This window comes from Papaver somniferum, unplaced genomic scaffold (assembly GCF_003573695.1).
Source record: "Papaver somniferum cultivar HN1 unplaced genomic scaffold, ASM357369v1 unplaced-scaffold_75, whole genome shotgun sequence".
Taxonomy (NCBI): domain Eukaryota; kingdom Viridiplantae; phylum Streptophyta; class Magnoliopsida; order Ranunculales; family Papaveraceae; genus Papaver; species Papaver somniferum.
Genome location: NW_020650415.1, coordinates 1,587,127 through 1,608,900, shown reverse-complemented (window position 1 = coordinate 1,608,900; position 21,774 = coordinate 1,587,127). Strand labels below are relative to the sequence as shown.

General features: G+C 34.6%; 1 protein-coding gene across 1 annotated transcript; it reads right to left on the bottom strand.

Moving 5' to 3' along the window:
• Window positions 1-2,682: 2,682 nt before the first annotated feature.
• LOC113344221 (beta-glucosidase 4-like) lies at window positions 2,683-4,485 on the bottom strand. The gene is made up of 6 exons (XM_026588228.1): window positions 4,387-4,485; window positions 3,851-4,040; window positions 3,737-3,771; window positions 3,543-3,645; window positions 3,308-3,416; window positions 2,683-3,214 (listed from the first exon to the last, which is right to left on the bottom strand). Exons 1-6 carry the CDS (start codon window positions 4,483-4,485, stop codon window positions 3,016-3,018), a joined length of 735 nt encoding a protein of 244 aa, XP_026444013.1. The 3' UTR covers window positions 2,683-3,015.
• Window positions 4,486-21,774: the final 17,289 nt, after the last annotated feature.

Sequence of the window (21,774 nt, the reverse complement as noted above, 5' to 3'; positions counted from 1 at the left end):
TACAATATATCCCAAACATTGTATTACAATCCAATGAAAGACGATTTTCTTAACATTTGCACTTCCGACAACAGGAAAATTGAAGCAAATTTGGTTTACACTTTTAGCATAGCTTCAACAATGATTAATCATACCTCATTTTCTGGTATTGGCATAACTCTCACTGACTATGCAGGTTTCACCATTGAAGTCAGGAATACTACCTTCAACTGCAGTACTAGAGTGGAGTTAGAAAGAAGAGGAGCCAAAACAGCTTTCCACTGGGCAACATAGTGGAGTGGTCATGAAGTAGCTTTCCATAGTGATTCAATGCCTACTTTGATGCTTCTCAAAGGAATGTACGTTGAAGCCAGAACACTTAGATATAACGTTAGTAATGACTTCCAAAGAAGCAACTTGGATGTTATTAATTTTAAAATTTCAGAACTTTTGTTAACCTCTAGATTTGGTGTAATGTGGGCAGCTAACACAACAGCCTTATGTAATATCTTTAAACTCCAAAACTGCTGGAACGGAGAAAACTTAGGCCATCTTCTTAACTTTTACAATTCCAGGTATTTCAATGAAAATATATCATGGTCGAATTTTGTTCCGATCATGGTTAGAACACTGAATATGTAATGTTAGAGGATTTCGTCCTCTTATTTTATGAAAAAAAACTAAACATTTAAAATATAAAAAAAAAATTAAACTACATGTTGTTTTATCAGTTGAGATATTAGGTATCATTTGAACATTTTCCTTTTTTTTTTTGATAATAAGTCTTTATTTTCCATTAATTGATTTAATTGAAGGTTTATATAGAGATTAAATACATCAAAAAATATATAATAACAAGAACAACATACTTGTGTACAATATTAAATAGTCAGCAGACGTTAGCTCCCCACATGCCAATACTATTACCAGTCTCCAATTTCAAGTACAAAAACATCAACTTAATTATTAGAGAGCAGCTAAAAACACTAAGAACCTGGCTATTTTGGGACTAACCATTTTATTTGCAGCCTATGATGATTTTGATCTTCTTTTTTTTTCTTTTTTGATGATAAGGGTGTCGACTGTGTAAGAAAATACGAAACTACCCTCTACACTAACCTTAATAGTTTTAATTGTGTGTAGACGAAAAATCATTTAGATTAACAATCTTTAATCAAAACATAATCTTCTCTCGATTTTCATCAAAATCGAAAACTAAAACCTAATATCAAGCAACAATTCAATTTTTTATTTTCATAGAACGGCAAACAATTCGATTTATTGAATCAAACCCGTTGGACCCTTCCTTTTAAAAGAATTCATCGATAATTTAACTATGAATCTCTGAAATTTCCTCATCAGTTTTTTCTGAAAATCAACCAGAATCAGTTTATTTATGCATTAACATACACGGATAGACTCCAAATAAATGGAATAGGTCCCAGAATAGCCTGGCTAAATTGGGGCCTATGGATTTTTTCATCCACCCCATAAAGAATGTTAAGGGGTGTCTAAGTTTGATGAAACTACCATTTTACTCTCTATCAAATATTAATACTACTAATTTATCCCCATCAAATCCTAGTCATAAAATTAAAAACTAAAATCAAAATCATAAAACTAAAATCATAAAATTTAAAAACTAAAATCAAAATCAAAATCATAAACTAAAATCATAAAATTAAAAACCAAAATCAAATTCATTTCTATCTCCACTTCAACTGATTCTTCTTCTTTTCTTCTCAACCCAATCAACTAGGTTTTAGTAACATAAAATTGCTCAAAAATTGAAAATTTTGAAATCAAATTTTTCCTGATTTATCAGAATCGGTTAACGTTAATGTATATGTGATCCGATTGCAAATAGAAACGCTTTATGTTCATGCCCACAATGACCGATTGTCCTTGATATGTTTTATGGTTCGAGAAATTTGAACCAGAATCGGATTACATTAGCACTTATAAAAATCGATTGTTGGTGTATAATGTTAGAATCAGATTTTATATGTGTGTCGAGTAAACCGATTGTTGTTCTCAATTTTTCTGTATCTTTTTTTTGTTAGAATCAGATTACATAAGCATTCTTATAAACCGATTCCTGTTGTGCAATGTCAGGAATCTGTTTTTACATACGTATCGTGTAAACCGATTCTGGTTAACCCATTTTTTTCAGTTAATACTCGATCATAAAATGAGTATGAAATCATACTTGATTTCATTTCATTAACTCGGGTATAGAATGAATTTTAATTTTATTTGATGTTTAACAACACATAATTCACAGATAAAAAAGAGAAAATTTACCCACAATCGGTTTACGTTCATGCCAATATAAACCGATTATGGATAATCGGTTGATTTTGATGTCCATATAAACCGATTCTGGGTAGAAGCTAGTTTCAAAAAATCTCTGTATGTTTTTGAGGTTACAATCGGTATATGTTTTTGACAACATATACCGATTCTGAGTTGGTGTTCTTCAAAAAATTTCAAATTTTCAAATTTTTTCATGTTCAATACTATACTTTAAATTTTCAAATTTCAAATTTTCAAATTTCATCTAACACTATACTTTACCCCTAATCACCCGAATTAAAACTAATTAATCATGAATAAATGAGTCATTAAGAAAATAGTTGGTTAAGGGGTTTCTATGAATTATTTTTTAATAATCCTATTTTGTCGTGTAGTTATAGGCCCCAATTAAATGACATAGACCTCAATTTAGCCGGGCAAAATAGCCGGTCAAAAGAAATAAAGAGAAATCAATACAGAATAATGGTAAGGAGAAAGACCATTTATACTTGACAAACCACACAAGCAACTCACGCAAGCACACACAGATAACTCACACAAGCACACATGACAATGACTAATTCACAGTCCACACAAATGGTAAAATTATTATCTCTCTAGTCGCTACCCAGTAAAGGGCAGAATGATATTGACATAGCGATGGAAGCTCCACGCCATGTCTCGTCGTTTATTTAAGTGCCTAGGAATTCTCAGTAATGCTAATGACTAATGTAGAGGAAATCAGTCCTCCGTCATAATAGTCATTCCTTCATCGCCTGAAAGAAAACGAGAAAACCAGAGGGCAGATGATTTGGGGTACCGGCAGAGTCCATTCTTGTAATCGACATAAACAATACCAAAACGCTTGGTGTAGCCTTCAGACCATTCAAAGTTGTCCATGAAAGACCATGCGAAGTACCCCCTCACATCGGCACCATCCCTGTCCATGTAACGCTCAGTTTAGATAGTTTCTTTCTAAGCGACAGACAAGTGCATAATAAAAGGAGAGGGATTAGTAAGGGCATATATATACTTGATTGCTTGGGCTAATGCAGCAATGTACGCCTTGTAGTACCCAACTCTCTTTTTATCATCCAGCATCTTATGGAGAAGAGTTTCTGGATCTTCTTCGTCATCCATTCCTATAAATTGCATGAAATGTACGTGAGAGTTAGTTAGTACTGGATATCAACAGATTAGCATAGTAATTAAATACATAAATCCCAAAACCCTTCTTCACCAATGAATAATGTGTTATCTGTCCATACCATTCTCAGTAATGTATATCTTGGGGTTCTGATATTTCTCTGCAACATAATTCAGTAGATTACGCAACCCCCAAGCAACTATGTAAAGCCAATCGGATGCAGCCTGGCATACAGGACATTTTCAACTAAATTAAACTCGAACGTAAGTTTGATTGCATGTGTTTGAGAGAAAACTAGTCAGATATTATCAATACCTTATCACCAATAGCCTCACCCCCTGGATATTTAACTGATCATAAGAAGGAAGTTAGAAAACGGAGCTTATATAGATATATAAAACATAAATATTTACTAAAGAAGTGTTATACCAATTCTTTCGATTTGTTGATCTTTTATAAAATGCCCAGGGTCAGGGCTTGTTGCTGCATGAGCAATGAACCTTGATGTATACTGATTAATACCCAGAAAGTCTATCGAGTAGCTTAACAATTCTCTATCTTCATCTGTGAATCTTGGAAGACGATCTCCAAGTCCATTAGAGATCTGGGGTTGGACTCTCTCTTTTTTTTACAAAAAATGTAAATCTCAACTATTTTCTATCAGCGCAACAAAGTTATATAACTTTCCTCGTCTAATAATTATTGAATGAATAATAAAAACCATCATAAAAATATTAAATTTGGGCTGAAATAAAGAAAATGAAGGATACTTTCATATTTTTATTCTCACACTTTTAAGTCATTTTTATGAATAAAAACCAAATGGTAACGGATTTAAAGCTAATATATTAGGGATATGTTTCTCTCACAGAGCTCTGCGTATTTACCGAAAATGAGCGCATGGGTTAGACTCAAAAAGTTAATTTTTCCCTCTTTTCTTGAATGGGATGTTAGTACGTGGTTACCTGATAAGCAGAAGTTGAAACACCAAACACAAAGTTAGGAGGGAAATCCTGGCGTGAAACTACAATAGGAATTTCTTCATCCATGAAATTTGTTGCCATTTTTTGTTTTTGATGGAAGAAAATGTGATGAGTGAAAAAGAGTGATGAGAAATGTAGAATATATATTGTGGGAGGAGGAAGAGCAGTTGAGGTGTTTTGGGGAGGAGGAAGAGCAGTTGAGGAGTTGTGTGGAGGAGGAAGGAACAGCATTCGAGTTGTAGGGAGCAAAGAAGGAAGAGCAGTTGATTTGCGGGGTTTTTGAGACGGAGTTAATGTTGGGGTTATGCCCAAAAATAATAGTTTGACATTACATTTTAAATATTATTTAACAGTTCACTTTAAACATGCTTTGTGAGATGTGGTCAAATATATTAGTTGTAATTTATATAATGAGAGATATAATATATTGGTGACATTTTAGTTCGTAATCTATGTGGAATCATTTTTATTGATTAGATTATAACTTGCTATGATTATTACGTACGTATTATGATAAATCTCATCATAGAAGTGGAGACTTCTAAATCTAGCAGGTTGATGTAATTGGATTATGTCGAACCAGTCGGTTATTTCTGTTCGTAATTTATCAGCTTGTGAATAGATTTAAGTTACTACTTTACATAAGTTCTTAATTCTGAGAATATGTATATACGCTACGTGTATTTCCGGGCATCTTGTCTTACCAAGCAGTGAGGTCATTTTTGGATCCAATATCTGGGTAAGATGGATAGTCGTGAGTACGCAGTAAGAATATACATATTCAATATGGTATCCGTCTCGATGTGTATTCCCTTGGATTATTGTGCGGGAATTATTATTCTAGACTGGCCAGTGGTCAATTGTTTAAGTGATTATTAGAATAATAATGTAAAAGCGCATCAAGGACCAAATATAAATTCTGCATAGGGAGATGATGTGTAATTTTTACACGCCTATGAGAATTTATGAATACCGGTATTCACGGAGGGACTTATTGTAAGAAAGTAGAGGAAGGGTTTTACTTTTATTAAAACAGACAATTTTAGAGTGTTTGTCAATTACAAGTCTTTGGTGGAATGACTTGTAATTTCCTAATCGTATTTGGAATTGTGTGAGACACATAGAGTCCTGTACGGTTAAGAAAAGCTAAAATTGTTTTAGCCAAGAGACCTAATTGTATTTGGAAAAGGTATTTAAAAATAAGAGGGACTCCTAGTATCAAAACTATAAGGGGAGCAAGCAATCAAGGCTAGAACTACGAAAAAGCTAAGAAAGTTGTGCCTTCTTATTTTCCCGTCCCTATACAATTAAGGATTTTGGAAGAAAGTCCAAAACTAACCTACGTGTCTTTCTAGTTTTGTGGCAGCAATTGTCTTTTGTCTTATTTTCCTAAGCAAAATCTATACGAGCTTTTATTCCCAAAAGCTACAGAAACTTGTTTTACATTCTCTTCTTCAAGGATACAGTCGGTGCTTTCGAATCACGGTGATTGTTAGTGAAAGTACAAACATCAAAAGTTTTGGTTTGATTCAAGTGAACAAAGTTGTTGGTGGTAATCAATTGGAGTTTGGTGTTTAGAAACAAAGCACAGGACTTGTTCTTCTTCCTTCCGTTACGGTGGTTTGGAGATAAAGCTAAAAGTGGATTTTGTTGTTCTTCTTGGAGATTTGGATTAGCAAAAGGAAAGGTACACAAAATCTCTAATCCCTCTTTGCTCTTATTAACATCTATGAAACAAGGGGTTTATAGAAAATTTTTAAACCAATTTCCGCTGCGTTTTTGAGATTCCTAACAATGGCATCAACAGCTAGGTTTAGATGTTAATAATTGTAATTTTATTTATCATGATAGAGATTATGATGGGTTATAAAAATTAGGGTTTTTCAATTTGGTAATTTCTATTAATCGATGGAACCCTAGATTTATCAATTGATGGATGTTGTTGATTGATGATTTATTTGATTATTTTGAGATGGGTATTGGCTGAATCTTGTATATGATGCAAATTAATGTATGTGTATGGATAACTAATGTTTTTATGCTAGAGTATGAAATCACTTTGAGGGATATATGGGTTCCTTTGTATTTCTACATGAGATGTAAGAAGTGGGTTAGATTCTTTGAAATTTTTCCCGTGTAAACCAAAGTTTTCATGGGTAGTCAACAGTATCAATGGATTGTTTGTTAACCCTTAATTGGCTTAAGAGGGTAACTGAATTGTTTGATAATGAAGACCAAAATTTGTTTTAGTAAGTCCAAAACAGTTTTGGTACGGTGTATTAAAACAAGTTTTTAACGGGTCTTGGAACATTACAAACGTCAACAGTTAGTTATCCCTTTAGATAACTGATATTACACAGTACCAATGTGTTTAGTTGGTGATTCAGGGAACTTTAGTAACTATTAGTTTATGTGCATATATTTTAGCTGTAGTATCAGCTTGGAATAATTAGATTGGTAATCATAAAATCGCAATATTATTTTGGTTTATGCATGAGATGTGTGAATGGTGATTGCCCTTGTATAAGAAATTAAGTGGGAGAGGGATTTTCGTATCCCGCGGCCTTCCATAGGGAAATTCAGATTACATGAATTGTTTTATTCTCCCCAAGGAGACTATCCAATTTATGTCGGCTCTGAGATATAGTCTATGGGTTACACTTAATTTAAAATAATTAATTTGATTTCCTAAGGAAACAAATATTTATTTTAGAGGCCGAACATATCGGATTGTTGATTTAATATGACATGAGATGTCTAGGGTTGTTAAATCAATGGAAAGATCTTCCACCTGAAAAACTATATGCGCAACTAATTCCCTAAGGAATGTACGGGATGCAAAGTTTTGGGAATCCGATCTTTATCGTAATACTAGGGAGTTGTAAATAAATTTTAATTTTTTTAAGAGCGGTTTTATCTCACTACGACTTATTTGTTATGCATGTTTAGATGTCAATGTCGAGCCTCAGTCCCTTACAGATTATCTTGAAAGAAAACCAATTAACCAGTCCCAACTATGTTGATTGGAAAGAAACTTGGATATATACTCACTGTACAAGATTACAAGTTTGTTCTTAGTGAGCCAGAACCTATACTCCCTGAACCTGAAGCCACAGTAGGTGAGCATGCAAGGTGGAAAAAGGCTAATATGGCCAAGTGCTATATCATGGTTCTATTTCCAATGTATTGCAGCACCAATATGAGGGCTTTGAGAAAGCTGCTGAGATCATTAATGGTCTAAAAGAGATGTTTTTGAACACAATCGTCCCGCCAAAGCGGAAGCTACTAAAAGCTAATGAACACTAAGATGCAAGAAGGAACTCCAGTTCGTGAGCACGTCATTCATGATATCTCTGTTTAACGAATTGGAACCCTTGGGTCAACTATCGATGCTATATGAAAGTTGACATTGTTCTTAATTCCCTTCCCAGTTCGTTTGCACATTTCAAGTTGAATGTCAAATGAATAAGATGGTTTTAACTCTTCCCGAGTTACTTAACCAATTGCAAACTGCGGAAGGAATTTTGCACAATAAAAAGGCAACTGGAAGTGTTAACTTAGCGGAGGATTCTAAGCGCAAACCTAAGCGAAAGAATCCTAAGAAGAAAGGTCAAAAAACAACTCCTTCAGCGAACCATGCTTTGGGTGTTAAAAAGAACAAGGGAGAAAGTGTTGCAAAGGAAAGTGTTTCCACTGCAACAAGCCTGGTCATTGGAAGCGCAACTGCACGGAGTACTTAGCTAAGAAGAAATCAGAAGGTAATTTGAATCTTTAGTTGTTGAGGCAAATGTTTCCACTTATACATCAAACAGTTGGTGTATAGATTTGGAGCCACTAATCATGTATGCAATTCATTTCAGGGGTTTCAGATAACCAGACAACTAAGTAAAGGAGAAATTTACCTGAGCCTAGGTTCGAATGAAAGAGTTGCTGCCGTAGCCGTAGGAAGAGTTCGTCTTAGTAGTAATAGTAACAATGAGAATAAGGTTTTAGTTTTGAAAGATTGTTTATATGTGCCAGACATTAGGCGGAATTTAATTTCAGTGTCTTGTCTCATTAGAGATGGTTTGACAATTAAATTTGATTCTTTTAAGGTTTTAATAATTAAAGACAGTTTTGTTATTTTTACTGGTGTGTTGGCGCATGGTTTATATCTTATTTCTCCTATTGTTCCTTGTGTTTTAAATAATGAATATATATCATCTGTTATCACTCTTAAAAGGAAAAGTCCTTCTACTAATGCTACATACTTATGGCATCTAAGGCTTGGTCATATCAACCTTAACATGATCAAACGTTTGGTTCAAAATGGATCTCTGGATTCGTTAGAAATTGAACCATGGTCAGTTTGTGAGTCCTGTTTGGAAGGTAAAATGAGCAAGAGACAATTTACAGGGAAAGGTGTTAAAGCCTATGAAGTATTAGAATTAGTACACACTGATGTATGTAGACCGATGAATGTTAGAGCTAGAGGTGGCTATGAGTATTTCATCACTTTCACTGATGATTATTCTAGATATGGCTACATCTACCTTATGCATCATAAGTCTGATTCTTTTGAAAAGTTCAAAGAATACAAGGCAGAGGTCGAAAACCAAATAGGAAAGAAATTGAAAGCCATTAGATCAGATCGAGGTGGCGAGTATCTTTCAACTATGTTTGGTGCATACTTAGTAGAACATGGGATTGTATCCCAGTTGACTGCACCTGGAACACCACAACAAAATGGTGTGGCAGAGAGAAGGAATAGAACTTTACTAGAGATGGTAAGGTCCATGATGAGTTATATTACATTACCTATATCTTTTTGGGGATTATCCTTAGAAACAACAGCATATATTCTGAATTTGGTACTTAGTAAGGCAGTTCCTAACACACCCAGGGAGCTGTGGTCTGGGCGTAAGCCAAGTCTACGGCATTTAAGAATTTGGGGTTGTCCTGCACATGTGCTAAAAGGAAAGTTTAGTAAAATAGAATCAAGGTCAAAAGTTTGCTTGTTTGTAGGATACCCAAAAGGTACTACAGCTGGTCTATTTTATAATTCGAAAGAGCAAAAGTTGGTAGTAAGTACTAATGCAATATTTCTTGAAGACGATTATATGATGGACTATAAGCCTCGAAGTAAAGTTGTGCTTGAAGAGTTGTGTGAAAATGGTTCAGTGGGAGTTAGTAGTACTACTAGTTCACTTCCAGTAAACAATGAAGTGTCTAACAAAACTGCTTCAAATTTGCGACTAACTTCCTTTGATATTCCTGAATTCTATGAACAAGCTAGTAATAATACACATACAAATACACCAGTAGTTGTGCAACCAATAGTTCAGCAGTATCCTCCGATCTTTGATGAACCATTAGTAGATCCGGGTCTTCATATGGATGAAGAAGTAGTACATCCTCAACATGAAGTTGAACCACAAGTTCAACCGCTAGTTGTAGGACAACCGGAACAACAAGTTGAACATATAGTTGTTGCTCAACCAAATCAGCCTCTTCGTAGTACTAGACCAAGGAGACGAAATCCTAAGTATGCTCAGTTCTTTGGAGAAAATTTTCAAGTTATCCTAGATGAGCAGGATTCGGATCCTACTAGTTACAACAAGGCAGTAAATGACCCTGAATCGAGAAAATGGTTGTCCGGTATGGATACTGAAATAGAATCCATCCATTCTAATGGAGTCTGGAGTATTGTAGATCTACCACCTAATATTAAACCTATTGGGTGTAAATGGATTTACAAGAAGAAAAGAGGACCAGATGGTAAGGTTGAAACCCTTAAAGCTAGGTTGGTGGAAAAAGGGTACACTCAGAAAGAGGGAATCGATTACGAGGATACTTTTTCGCCAGTAGCAATGCTTAAGTCCATTAGAATACTCTTTGTCCATTGCATCTCATTTTGACTATGAGATTTGGCAGATGGACGTCAAGACTGCCTTTCTGAAAGGCAATCTTGAAGAGGACATTTACATGATCCAACCAGAGGGATATGTAATTAAAGGCCATGAGCATAAAGTATGCAAGTTGCATAAGTCTATTTAAGGACTTAAGCAAGCATCTCGAAGCTGGAATATTAGATTTGATGAGGCCATTAAATCTATGGGTTTTGAGCAAAATCTTGATGAACCGTGTGTTTACAAGAAGACTCAAGGAAACATGGTGATGTTTTTGGTATTGTATGTAGATGATATATTACTCATTGGAAATGATGTAGGAGCATTATCGTCAGTAAAGCTATGGTTGTCCAATCACTTTAGAATGAAAGACTTGGGAGAGGCCAGTTACATTCTAGGCATTAAAATTCTCAGAAATCGAAATGCTAGAATGATTGGCTTATCCCAAGCCACTTACATTGACAAATTGCTGGAGAGATTTGCTATGCAAAACTCAAAGAAAGGTTTCTTACCCTATAGACATGGCATTAAGCTTATAAAGACTCTTTGTCCCAAGACATCAGAGGAAATGCAAGAAATGAGTAATGTTCCTTATGCTTCGGATGTAGGCACTCTCATGTATGCTATGCTATGTACTAGGCCAGAAATTTGTTATGCAGTTGGGATGGTCAGTCGGTTCCAATCCAGTCCAGGAAGGGAACATTGGATTGCCGTAAAACATATTCTAAAGTATCTCAGGAGAACTAGAGATCATATGTTGGTTTACGGATCCGAAGAATTGGTACCTCTTGGTTATGCTGATTCTGATTTTCAATCAGATGAGGATAAGAGAAAGTCAACTTCAGGATATGTGTTCACATTAGGTGGAGCAGCCGTTAGTTGGAGAACTGTCAAGCAAAAATGTATTGCTGACTCTACTACTGAAGCTGAATATATAGCGGCTTGCGAAGCAGCTAAAGAATTTTCTAACTAGTCTTACAGTGGTTCCTGCATCTATACCACTTATTATTATTATTTTTTTTGATAATAGTGGTGATGTAGCTAATTGTGAAGAACCTAGACACCACTCTAAGAACAAGCACATTCAAAGAAAGTATCATATTATTAGATACATGTCAAAGAAAGGCGAAGTAGTTGTCACTAAGATAGCCTCAGCGCAGAATTTGGCAGATCCCTTTACCAAAGCCTTGACACAAAAGGCGTTTGATTCTCATGTTGATGGGATGGGAGTCAAAACTGATTTTTTATTGTTTTCGTGCAAGTGGGAGATTGTTGGGGTTATGCCCAAAAACAATAGTTTGACATTACATTTTAAATATTATTTAACAATTCACTTTAAACATGCTTTGTGAGATATGGTCGAATATATTAGTTTTAATTTATACAGTGGGAGATATAATATATTGGTGACATTTTAGTTTGTAATCTATGTGAATCATTTTTATTGATTAGATTATAACTTGCTATGATTATTACGTACGTATTATGATAAATCTCATCATAGAAGTGGAGACTTCTAAATCTAGCAGGTTGATGTAATTGGATTATGTCGAACCGGTCGGTTATTTCTGTTCGTAATTTATCAGCTTGTGAATAGATCTAAGTTACTACTTTACATAAGTTCTTAATCCTGAGAATATGTATATACCCTACGTGTATTTCCGGGCATCTTGTCTTACCAAGCAGTGAGGTCATTTTTGGATCCAATATCTAGGCAAGATGGATAGTCGTTAGTACGCAGTAAGAATATACATATTCAATATGGTATCCGTCTCGATGTGTATTCCCTTGGATTATTGTGCGGGAATTATTATTCTAGACTGGCCAGTGGTCACTTGAATTTTTTAAGTGATTATTAGAATAATAATGTAAAAAGCGCATCAAGGACCAAATATAAATTCTGCATAGGGAGCTGATGTGTAATTTTTACACGACTATGAGAATTTATGAATACCAGTATTCACGGAGGGACTTATTGTAAGAAAGTAGAGGAAGGGTTTTACTTTTATTAAAACAGAAAATTTTAGAGTGTTTGTCAATTACAAGTCTTTGGTGGAATGACTTGTAATTTCCTAATCGTATTTGGAATTGTGTGAGACACATAGAGTCCTGTACGGTTAAGAAAAGCTAAAATTGTTTGTAGCCCAAAACACCTAATTGTATTTGGAAAAGGTATTTGAAAATAAGAGGGACAACTCCTAGAATGAAAACTATATAAGGGGAGCAAGCAATCAAGGCTAGAACTACCGAAAAAGCTAAGAAAGCTGTGTCTTCTTATTTTCTCGTCCCTATACAATTAAGGATTTTGGAAGAAAGTCCAAAACTAACCTACGTGTCTTTCTAGTTTTGTGGCAGCAATTGTCTTTTGTCTTATTTTCCTAAGCAAAAGCTATACGAGCTTTTATTCCCAAAAGCTATAGAAACTTGTTTTACATTCTCTTCTTCAAGGATACAGTCGGTGCTTTAGAATCACGGTGATTGTTTGTGAAAGTACAAACAGATCAAAAGTAGTTTGGTTTGATTCAAGTGAACAAAGTTGTTGGTGGTAATCAATTGGAGTTTGGTGTTTAGAAACAAAGCTACAGGACTTGTTCTTCTTCCTTCCTTTAGGGTGGTTTTGGAGATAAAGCTAAAAGTGGATTTTGCTGTTCTTCTTGGAGATTTGGATTAGCAAAAGGAAAGGTACACAAAATCTCTAATCCCTCTTTGCTCTTATTAACATCTATGAAACAAGGGGTTTGATAGAAAATTTTTAAACCAATTTCCGTTGCGTTTTTCATCGATTCCTAACAGTTGAATGCAAAATCATTGCTTAATGAATGTGTAAGATTGCCGAAAATGGTAGCAAAATTTGGTGTACATTTCAAGTCTTTTCATGTGATAATTCCAAAAATCGAAAACTTCTAAACAAAATCTATTTAAGATGGAACCTGTCTGGTATTCTAGTGTTGCTAGTGTTGGCACAGAACTGTTTTTCTTAATAATTACCCAAAATGGAAAAGTTGCCAATTACGATTCTTGTGTTTCATATTTTTCAATTTTTAAATTCGTGTGTCATCCCTGATCATTTCTTCGTTCTCTTCCTCCACCACCTTCAACAACATTAACCTTCGTAAGTTTCAAAATCTATCTGCAAAGTCTAACTCGGCATGAAAACTAGTTTAAATTAGTTGATCAAACACTTTAAGAGAAGTGGAAATTATATAAATACAAAAGACACTTGTATCCTCAATTTTCAAAATGTGAGTATATCAGCATAAAATCTCCATAACTTCTTGGTTTTATTTTGATGAATCTTTAAGTTCAGCACTTTAATTAAAAATATTTCAATGAATAACAAAACTTGATTAGTTGTTAATAGCACCATTAGAAACAACCATCAAATATAATAATTACCGGGGAAAAATAACATTCTCCATGGATTCCACATCCTACTCCATTACTTCTTTTTGATTTTGTATAGAAACCACAACATATCTCCGAAACGCCCCTATATGGAATCTCACTAATTAGAATGTTTTCTTAAAACCGAATCATCACATTCAATGCATGCTTGAGGTCAGTTAATTTCATATCATTAGTTAAGTTATCAATAGATTTTATTACTTCAGTTATTATCATTTTTGGGCGCAAAAGCGACTTTGATGGTGGACCTCGTGCTCATAGTAAAGAACTTAGGTTCAGGTTCAGGATAATGAAACGTGAAGGGAGAAGAATAACCAAGCGGAAGACGGTGGCTGTTCGAAACTTGGATGGTTTTAGGTCTTCATTTAGATTTTGGTTTCGTTATGCATACTAGGAAACTTATATTTTGATTTGTTCTTTCCAGAAAAAGAATTGTGAACAGTTGCAAACATTGGCTTATTTGAGAATGGACAAGAACTACAATGTGGGAATTTGGGTTTACAAATGCAACAAGGAAGATTTGGGTAAAAATATTTGCAATTCTGCTTGCATTAGATAATTTTTTTTAGTGATTTAGGGATAATATTTGAGATTTTGGCCGTACTAGGACTCGAAAAAAGGTCACCTGTGTCCATCAAAGTCTTCGTAATTTCCAAAACAAGAAAATATGATCAAAACAAACATGACAAAAAAAGTAAGTTTAGGTCCCTGAAACGATGACATACATGCCTGTAGATAAATATAGTAAGAATTTTTTTTAAAGTTCACTAATAGTGTGCTCCAAACTTGTTTAGTGACGCCAATGTTTGTTGCTAACTTCCTATGATCAAGTCATTCTGGCCCGAGTGAAAATCTTCTCCAGATGTATTAAAGAGATACAATCCTGAATTAGGGACACTTATAATCGTTGCTAAAGTACTGGGAACTAAATTAACATCACTATTTCCTTCATGTCTGTTCGGCCCCCCACCGTGCGTTGTCATCTCGTATTAGAATCTCGACTGTAGTTAGTCCTATTTTGCAATCTGTGGTCGTTAGCTCACTTTGGTCTTTAAGTTTTTGGAGTTTCTACACTTTGGCACGAAATCTGACAATGAATTGTGTATGTTAGCAAAAAAAAAAAATGGACAAGGAATTGCACTTGATTATCATTGATAACCCACATTTGAAAGTTTTGACTAATGTTTTTTTAATTTATTTGGATTTTTAGATGATAAATTTCTAGCAAGGTGCTCATGTCTTTCTTTCTACATCCAAAAGAAAATTACCAAGGATATAGTAATTATAAGGAAATTAAGAAGTTAATACTTGGAGTGATGAGGGTTTCCAGATACATCACGTTCTTCTGTTTCAACCTATAAGTCTGATACCAAGCGTGATCGTTTATGGGTAAAGTCGAGATAATACAACAACTAGGTATTCACTTGATAACAAACAAGTGTAATTTACATTATTATAATTCAATAACTATAATGCGGAAGTAAAGTAAATGACACAACAAGATTTTGTTAACGAGGAAATCGCATATACAGAAAAACTCTGTGACCTAGTCCATCTTTGAATACTCTCAAACTTAAGCCGCTATACAAAGCACAACGCCAACTTTGTATCGTTGATACCAAGTAATCTACTCCTAGTTACTTAGTTCCTTCAGTATTCATGCGTCTACGATCTACTGGTCACGCCTGTGCATCCCAAGACATCAAATCATTATCTCTAGTTGCTTTACCGATGTAAAGTCTTAAGCACTCAACTCCTTTTGATCGTCTTCCAAACAGTAAAAGAACAAAGTTGTTTGGTAAGTTCTCCAATAATCTTTTATAAAAAGATTCGTTGAGTTATGTAAAAGGATCTTTCGTTTGAATAAGTAAACTCCTTTTTCTGGTAAGATCAATCAAAATCAATAACTTATATTCAGATTCACGACTATCAAGATTGTCTTTAGATCTAACAGCAATTCTAATGATCCCTTCTATAATTTGATCTAGTTTAAGTGACCCTTATGTCAGAAGAGAAGGCTCTCAATCAAACTAGGTGCAATCAAAGTTTCAGAAACCGCTATTCAATCAAATCAATAATCGAAAACTAAAATAACAATGCAAGTATATAGTTTACCACCAGCGGTAATCGCAGAGCTTCTTGATCCCCAAAAAAAAATGTAAACGAGTGGTATAAGAGATTTCGCCTAATTAGGGTAATTCCTCTCCGGATAGACCGCTCTACCACAAACAACATGAATGAAGTTTTCCTGGCTCTTAGGATAGTTCGCAAGAAGTGCAAACTCAACTATTTATAGACTAAGGTTGTTTGGACAACAAGGAAATTACAAAACCGAAAATATTCTCAAGATATGCAATAAGTACCTAATTTCGATTTTTAGCAACCCAAATTCCAAGAGATATCTTTTGATTTGCTGGAAAATCGAAAATATTGATTCAAAGATTCACAATATATCGGATTGGGATCAGCTTGAGTATCAAGGAATATCTATGGACAATACAAGATAAGATTTGTATTCACGTCCAGAATATGTCAACATCTGGAACTTTCCAATTTAGCAACCCAAATTCCATACTCACACAAAATCGTAAAGTAATATATGAATATACATGATAGTTTTTTCTTTCGGGACCGGTTCTACCATGACTCTTAATATAAGTTAAGATCAGTTATATCAAGTCACCAAATATAGGTAATCGTTTCTACCATGACTCCCAACAAAATCTAGGATCGGTTCTACCAGCTATATCAATATAAGTAAGGATCGGTTCTATCGTGACTCCTAACAATAGTTAAGATCGGTTCTACCGAACGCATATACAGAACTAGGTAAAGATCAGTTCTACCATAGCTCTCAACATAACTTCATATCGGTTCTACCAAAATTATTACCTAAGTTCGAATTGGTCATCCAATAGATCTTCAATGAAAACCGGACCAAAACGCCTATTGATTTCCTTGTTTCGTATATGTACTTCCTTTTAACATATGTAATTAAACATAGTTTCCTAATTGCATAGATTATGTCGATATAACATTCAGAAAATTCAAAAGATAAGAATTATACTTCATAATTTAACATTAATCCTTGTCACTTTGATCATAATCAAATGACCAAGTCTAATAGTAGAGTATTGAATAACCTCGCATGTTATGTTTTCAATTTAAACGACATGAAAGAAACGATATGAATGGAAATAATTCAAGTCAGTATTACTAACCCCAAGTGGAAGGATGATGTCTTCATTGTAGTCGATACATCTACATGATTTTCAGGCCTTCAAGGTAATACTTGTATGTCTCAACATTCCTAGACTTTCTATTCTAACCTAAACAAAGTTGACTCTAGTACATTTATTCAAGCGACTCTAGTACAATTCTCTAGGACACCGGACACCTTTTTCTTTATGTCGAGAAAATAAATGTACATTTCATAATGCCAAAATTCTATGTACCATGTTCGACAGAGAGAAGAAGAAGCAAAAGAAGAAATGGATTTCGAGATTTATCCAACGGTACTAATTTCGTATCTAAATTATTGTTATATCAACTATAAATTAAAGACCGTATTAACTAATCGAGTCATTAGCGGCTATATCGTCTCTTGACCGGATAATTAGCGTTGACGAGCCCGCGTATCCTTATAGGAATCATCAAAGATATCTTCGTCTCAGACTTTTTTGATTCAAAAAATTAAATACTTGTGAGGTGAACAATAATCTAGGCTACTCTTTGGGAGTCATAAGTCCAGATTTTGGGTTAGCTTGACTTAATTTGTCTATTGCTATCGATTTCCAGTCTCACCTTGATCTACGATCAAAAAAAAAATCACCATATAGGCTTATCTGAGGCAGGCAGATTGATTTAAAGTCTTCAATTGAGTTGGGTTGTAAAGGACGTCAGCTAAGGGAATCAATTGAGCGGACTACCGCTGGGATTCAAGAGGCATAAGGAGCGCGACTGTAACTGAATTTCCGTGAGGATTTAATTCGGTCTCAACTACATTCCAGTCGGAAGTTCATTGGTATTATGTTAGTTTCTGTAGCGGCTTAATACACTTGGTGTTCACTATGGACTAGGTCCCATGGTTTTTTTTCATTTTCGGTTTCCTCGTTAACAAAATTTTTGGTGTCCATGTTATTTCTTTTTCCGCATTATATTGTTTATCTTTATAATTGAAATATCACAGGTTGTACGTTAATCAATCCAAGTAGATACATCCATCCTTGTTTATTGCATACGACTTGATTGATACTTGGAAATTGATCTTTGGAATCACCAAGTATTCTCACACGTGAATCAGGTTCTCGGACTTGTCTCTTTAAACTTTATGGTCGTGTGAGAAAGAGTTATAACTCTAAATACTATTCCTTGATTGAGTTTCATTAAGCTGAACTTTCGGATTTGTTTTTAAGTTTGTCCATACAAGTTTCTTAAGAAAAAGTTGGTGGTGTTGACACCCCCTGAAGATAATCAGGCTTTAACTAGACCTGTGACTGAATCTGAAATTCGTTGTGCCATTAATCAGATGGGTCCCATGAAGGCTCCGGGGCCTGATGGTTTGCAAGGCTTCTTTTGTAGAAAATATTGGCACATCGTTGGCCCTAGTATTATATCTACGGTGAAGTCTTTACTCACTGATGGTTGTCTTCATTCTGAGCTAAACTGCACCTATATTGTTTTAATGCTCAATAGAAAATCCCCCATTAACATTAAGGAGTATAGGCCAATTAGCTTATGCAATTTTTCTCTGAAAATCATTACAAAATTTTTAGCTAATAGGTTGCGCCTTTTTTTGGACCGCATCATAAGTCCTTGTCAACATGCGATTGTTCCTAATAGTTCTATTTTTGATGCTATTCTTTTGAACAATGAAATTTTCCGCTCTTACCGGAAAAAGAAGAAAGGCTTAAAGGGGTGGATGGCATTGAAATTAGATGTTGATAAGGCTATGATAGACTTAACTAAAATTTCTTGTTAAGTATATTCAATTGTCTTGGTTTCAGTTCACAATGGATTAGGTGGGTTCCTTAATGTATCAAAACGGTTTCTTTTGAAATTTTAGTTAATGGGTCTCCTAGTCCACCCATTTTTCCTGGCAATGGTATTAGACAGGGGATCCTTTATCTCCCTATTGTTTATTTTAATCCTTGAAACTTTAACTCGCTTAATAGATAAAGGTGTTAACCTAGGTACTCTCAAGCCTTTTTCGATTGTGTCTTCCGCTCCTAAGATTACTCATTTTTCTATGCGGATGATAGTATCATCTACTTGCAGGATACTAAGTCTAATGCAGAGAATATAACTTCTATTTTGCAGCTATTGTCAGTGGTCTGGTCAGCTCATAAATCAGACTAAATCGATCCTTATGTTAACTCCTGACATCCATAAGAGCCTCATTAGGCATTTTACTAATTGCCTTAAGGTTAATCATCAAGGGGACCCTGGAAAATATTTGGGAGTACTAGTTCAATGGGTAGAGTCATTGCTTCTACTTTTTCTGACCTTACTGATAAATTTGTTAATCGATGCAGGGTTGGAAATCCACCTCTTTAAATTTTGCTAGTAGAACTACTTTACTTAAAGCTTCTTTGGATCTAGTTTCTAATCACCTTACGACTGTATTGAAATTTCCTTTGAAAATTACTAAGAGCCTGTTTGGTATAGTTTTTAAAAACAGTTTTCAAAAAATTTTTTGTTGTTTTAAAAACATACCCTTTTTTCTTTTTTCATTTTCTAAAAATGTTTGGTAGGATAAAAACTGTTTTTGAAAACCGAAAAGCAACTAAATCAGATCAAATGTAAAGGAGTCTAAGATATAGATACTGACCAGACTACTTGCAGTCATTCCCCGACCTCTTACTTTATTCTGAAAAAAAGAAGAAGGAACAAAAAAAGAAAAAAGAGAAAACACAGAAAACAATAATTTGTTGTTTTCATTTTTTTCCCTTTTTTTGTTTTCAAAAACAGAAAACAAATGGAAAACATTTTTCTGAAAATGTCCCTACCAAACGCGTTTTCTCTTCTTTTCTGTTTTCTCTATTTTCAAAAACAGAAAACTGTTTTTAAAAACTATACCAAACAGGCTCTAAGCTTTTGAGCAGGTATAAAAGGGAGTTTCTTTGGCAGCATAGAAATGGCGAGAAGAAGTTACACATTATAGGATGGGACACGGTTTGTCAGCCTGTTGAAAACGGAGGATTAGGTATTAGGGATCTTCACTTGAATAATTTGGCTTTGTTGGCTAGAATGGCATGGAGAATTCATTCTCAGCCAGAGTCTGTTATTTCCCGTTTATTTAAAGCCAAATATCACAGGAATAGTACTTTTTGGACTTGTTTATCATATCCTTCTAACTCTCTCTGTTGGAAAAGTATTTTGCAGGGTCGTGACATCCTCATAGAATCCTTGCGTTGGTGTATTGGTAATGGGGAAAAAATTAACTTCTGGAATGATCCACAGGTTGAAAAATTACCTCTTAGTTCTATAGTTACTGATCATGATCGAATTGATCATAATCTCCTGGTTAAAGATGTGATAGATAAAAATGGTCCATGTTAGAACTTGTCATTATGTGATAATGATCTCCCATCTTATGTGCAAAAATCTATTCAGTCTATTGATATTCAAGTTTCTCCTTTTGCTCAAGACTCTTTAGTATGGCAGCCTAGTAAGTTTGGTGACGTGACTGCTAAGGAAGCTTACAATTGGCTGTTGTCTAATAAGGAAACCTTAAACCCTTTTTGCAAACACTGAAAGTCCATTTGGCATTTACGTTGTCCCCAGAAAATTAGGTCTTTTATGTGGCTCGTAGCTCATAATAGGATACATGTACATGAAACTTTTTATCGTGTTCGCATTGGTACTTCCCCTGAATGCTCACTGTGTCACAATCATTTTGAAACTGAGCTCCATCTTTTTTTCGAATGTCATGTGGTTCAACCTATTTGGACTACTCTTGCGTGCATGTGGAATTTCAGATTTCAATTACAACTTATTAGTCCGTCTTGGCTTATCTAATTATGTTCTACTAAATTGTCTTTCAATGCACTGCAAGGAGTAACTTTGATTCCGTTTATTTTGTGGAATATTTGGCTTACTCGTAATGAACTTGTATTTACATCAACTCCTTGTCGGAGTCTTTTTGTGTTAGGAAAGGCATATCGTGCTGCTAAAGAGTATCAATTTAGCATGCCATATCTCGAATGTTCCAATAATAAACAAGAAATGTTAATCTATTGGAAACCATCAGCATATATTAAACTTAACTCTGATGGTGCTGCTTCTTCTCTTGCAGGAGCTGGGGTTGGGGGAGTTTTGCAAGACTTTCAAGGTGAGTTCTTAGCTTGTTTTGCGAGCCACATATATCGTAATGGCAATACTGTTGTAGAAATTTGGGCAATTAAGCAAGGTCTTCTTTTGGCTATTCAACTAGGCTATTCTTTTGTTGAGGTTTAAAGTGGCTCTGCTTATGCTATCCAATTTTTTCGTAAGTTAGTTCCCAGCCCATGGTATCTCAAACATTTGGTTGAGGATATCCATTTTTTGGTAAAGTTTTCTTGCAATATTTTGTTCACACATATGTATAGAGAAGCTAACTGTGTGGCTGATTTTTTGGCTAAGAAAGCAGCACATTGTAATATGAATGATTTCTGGATTTCTACTCCTTCAGATTTCATCACTGCTGAGTTTTTTGCTGATACTTAGGGGAGGGTCTATCCCCGTTTTATTATGCCCTAGTTTTTCTGATAGTTATGCAGTTTACCAAAAAAAAAAAAAAAAAACTTCTATACTCATGTGTTTATTATTAACCCAAAAATGATGTGAATCAGACAAATGAAGATGATGTGTTCAAACAATTGAAATAAAGACAAAAGCAAGATTATTAATTATTAAAAAGGAATCTTGAGCGTTTTATTTAACTGTGCAAAATCGAAGCGATGAATTACGCCAAATACATAATGAAAGAAGACGACCTGTTTTTTTGGCTATGAGAATGTTTCAAATGTTACTTAGATTGAAACCAACAATTTAGCTGCCGCCAAAATCATATCCAACACTGCCAATATTTTTAGCA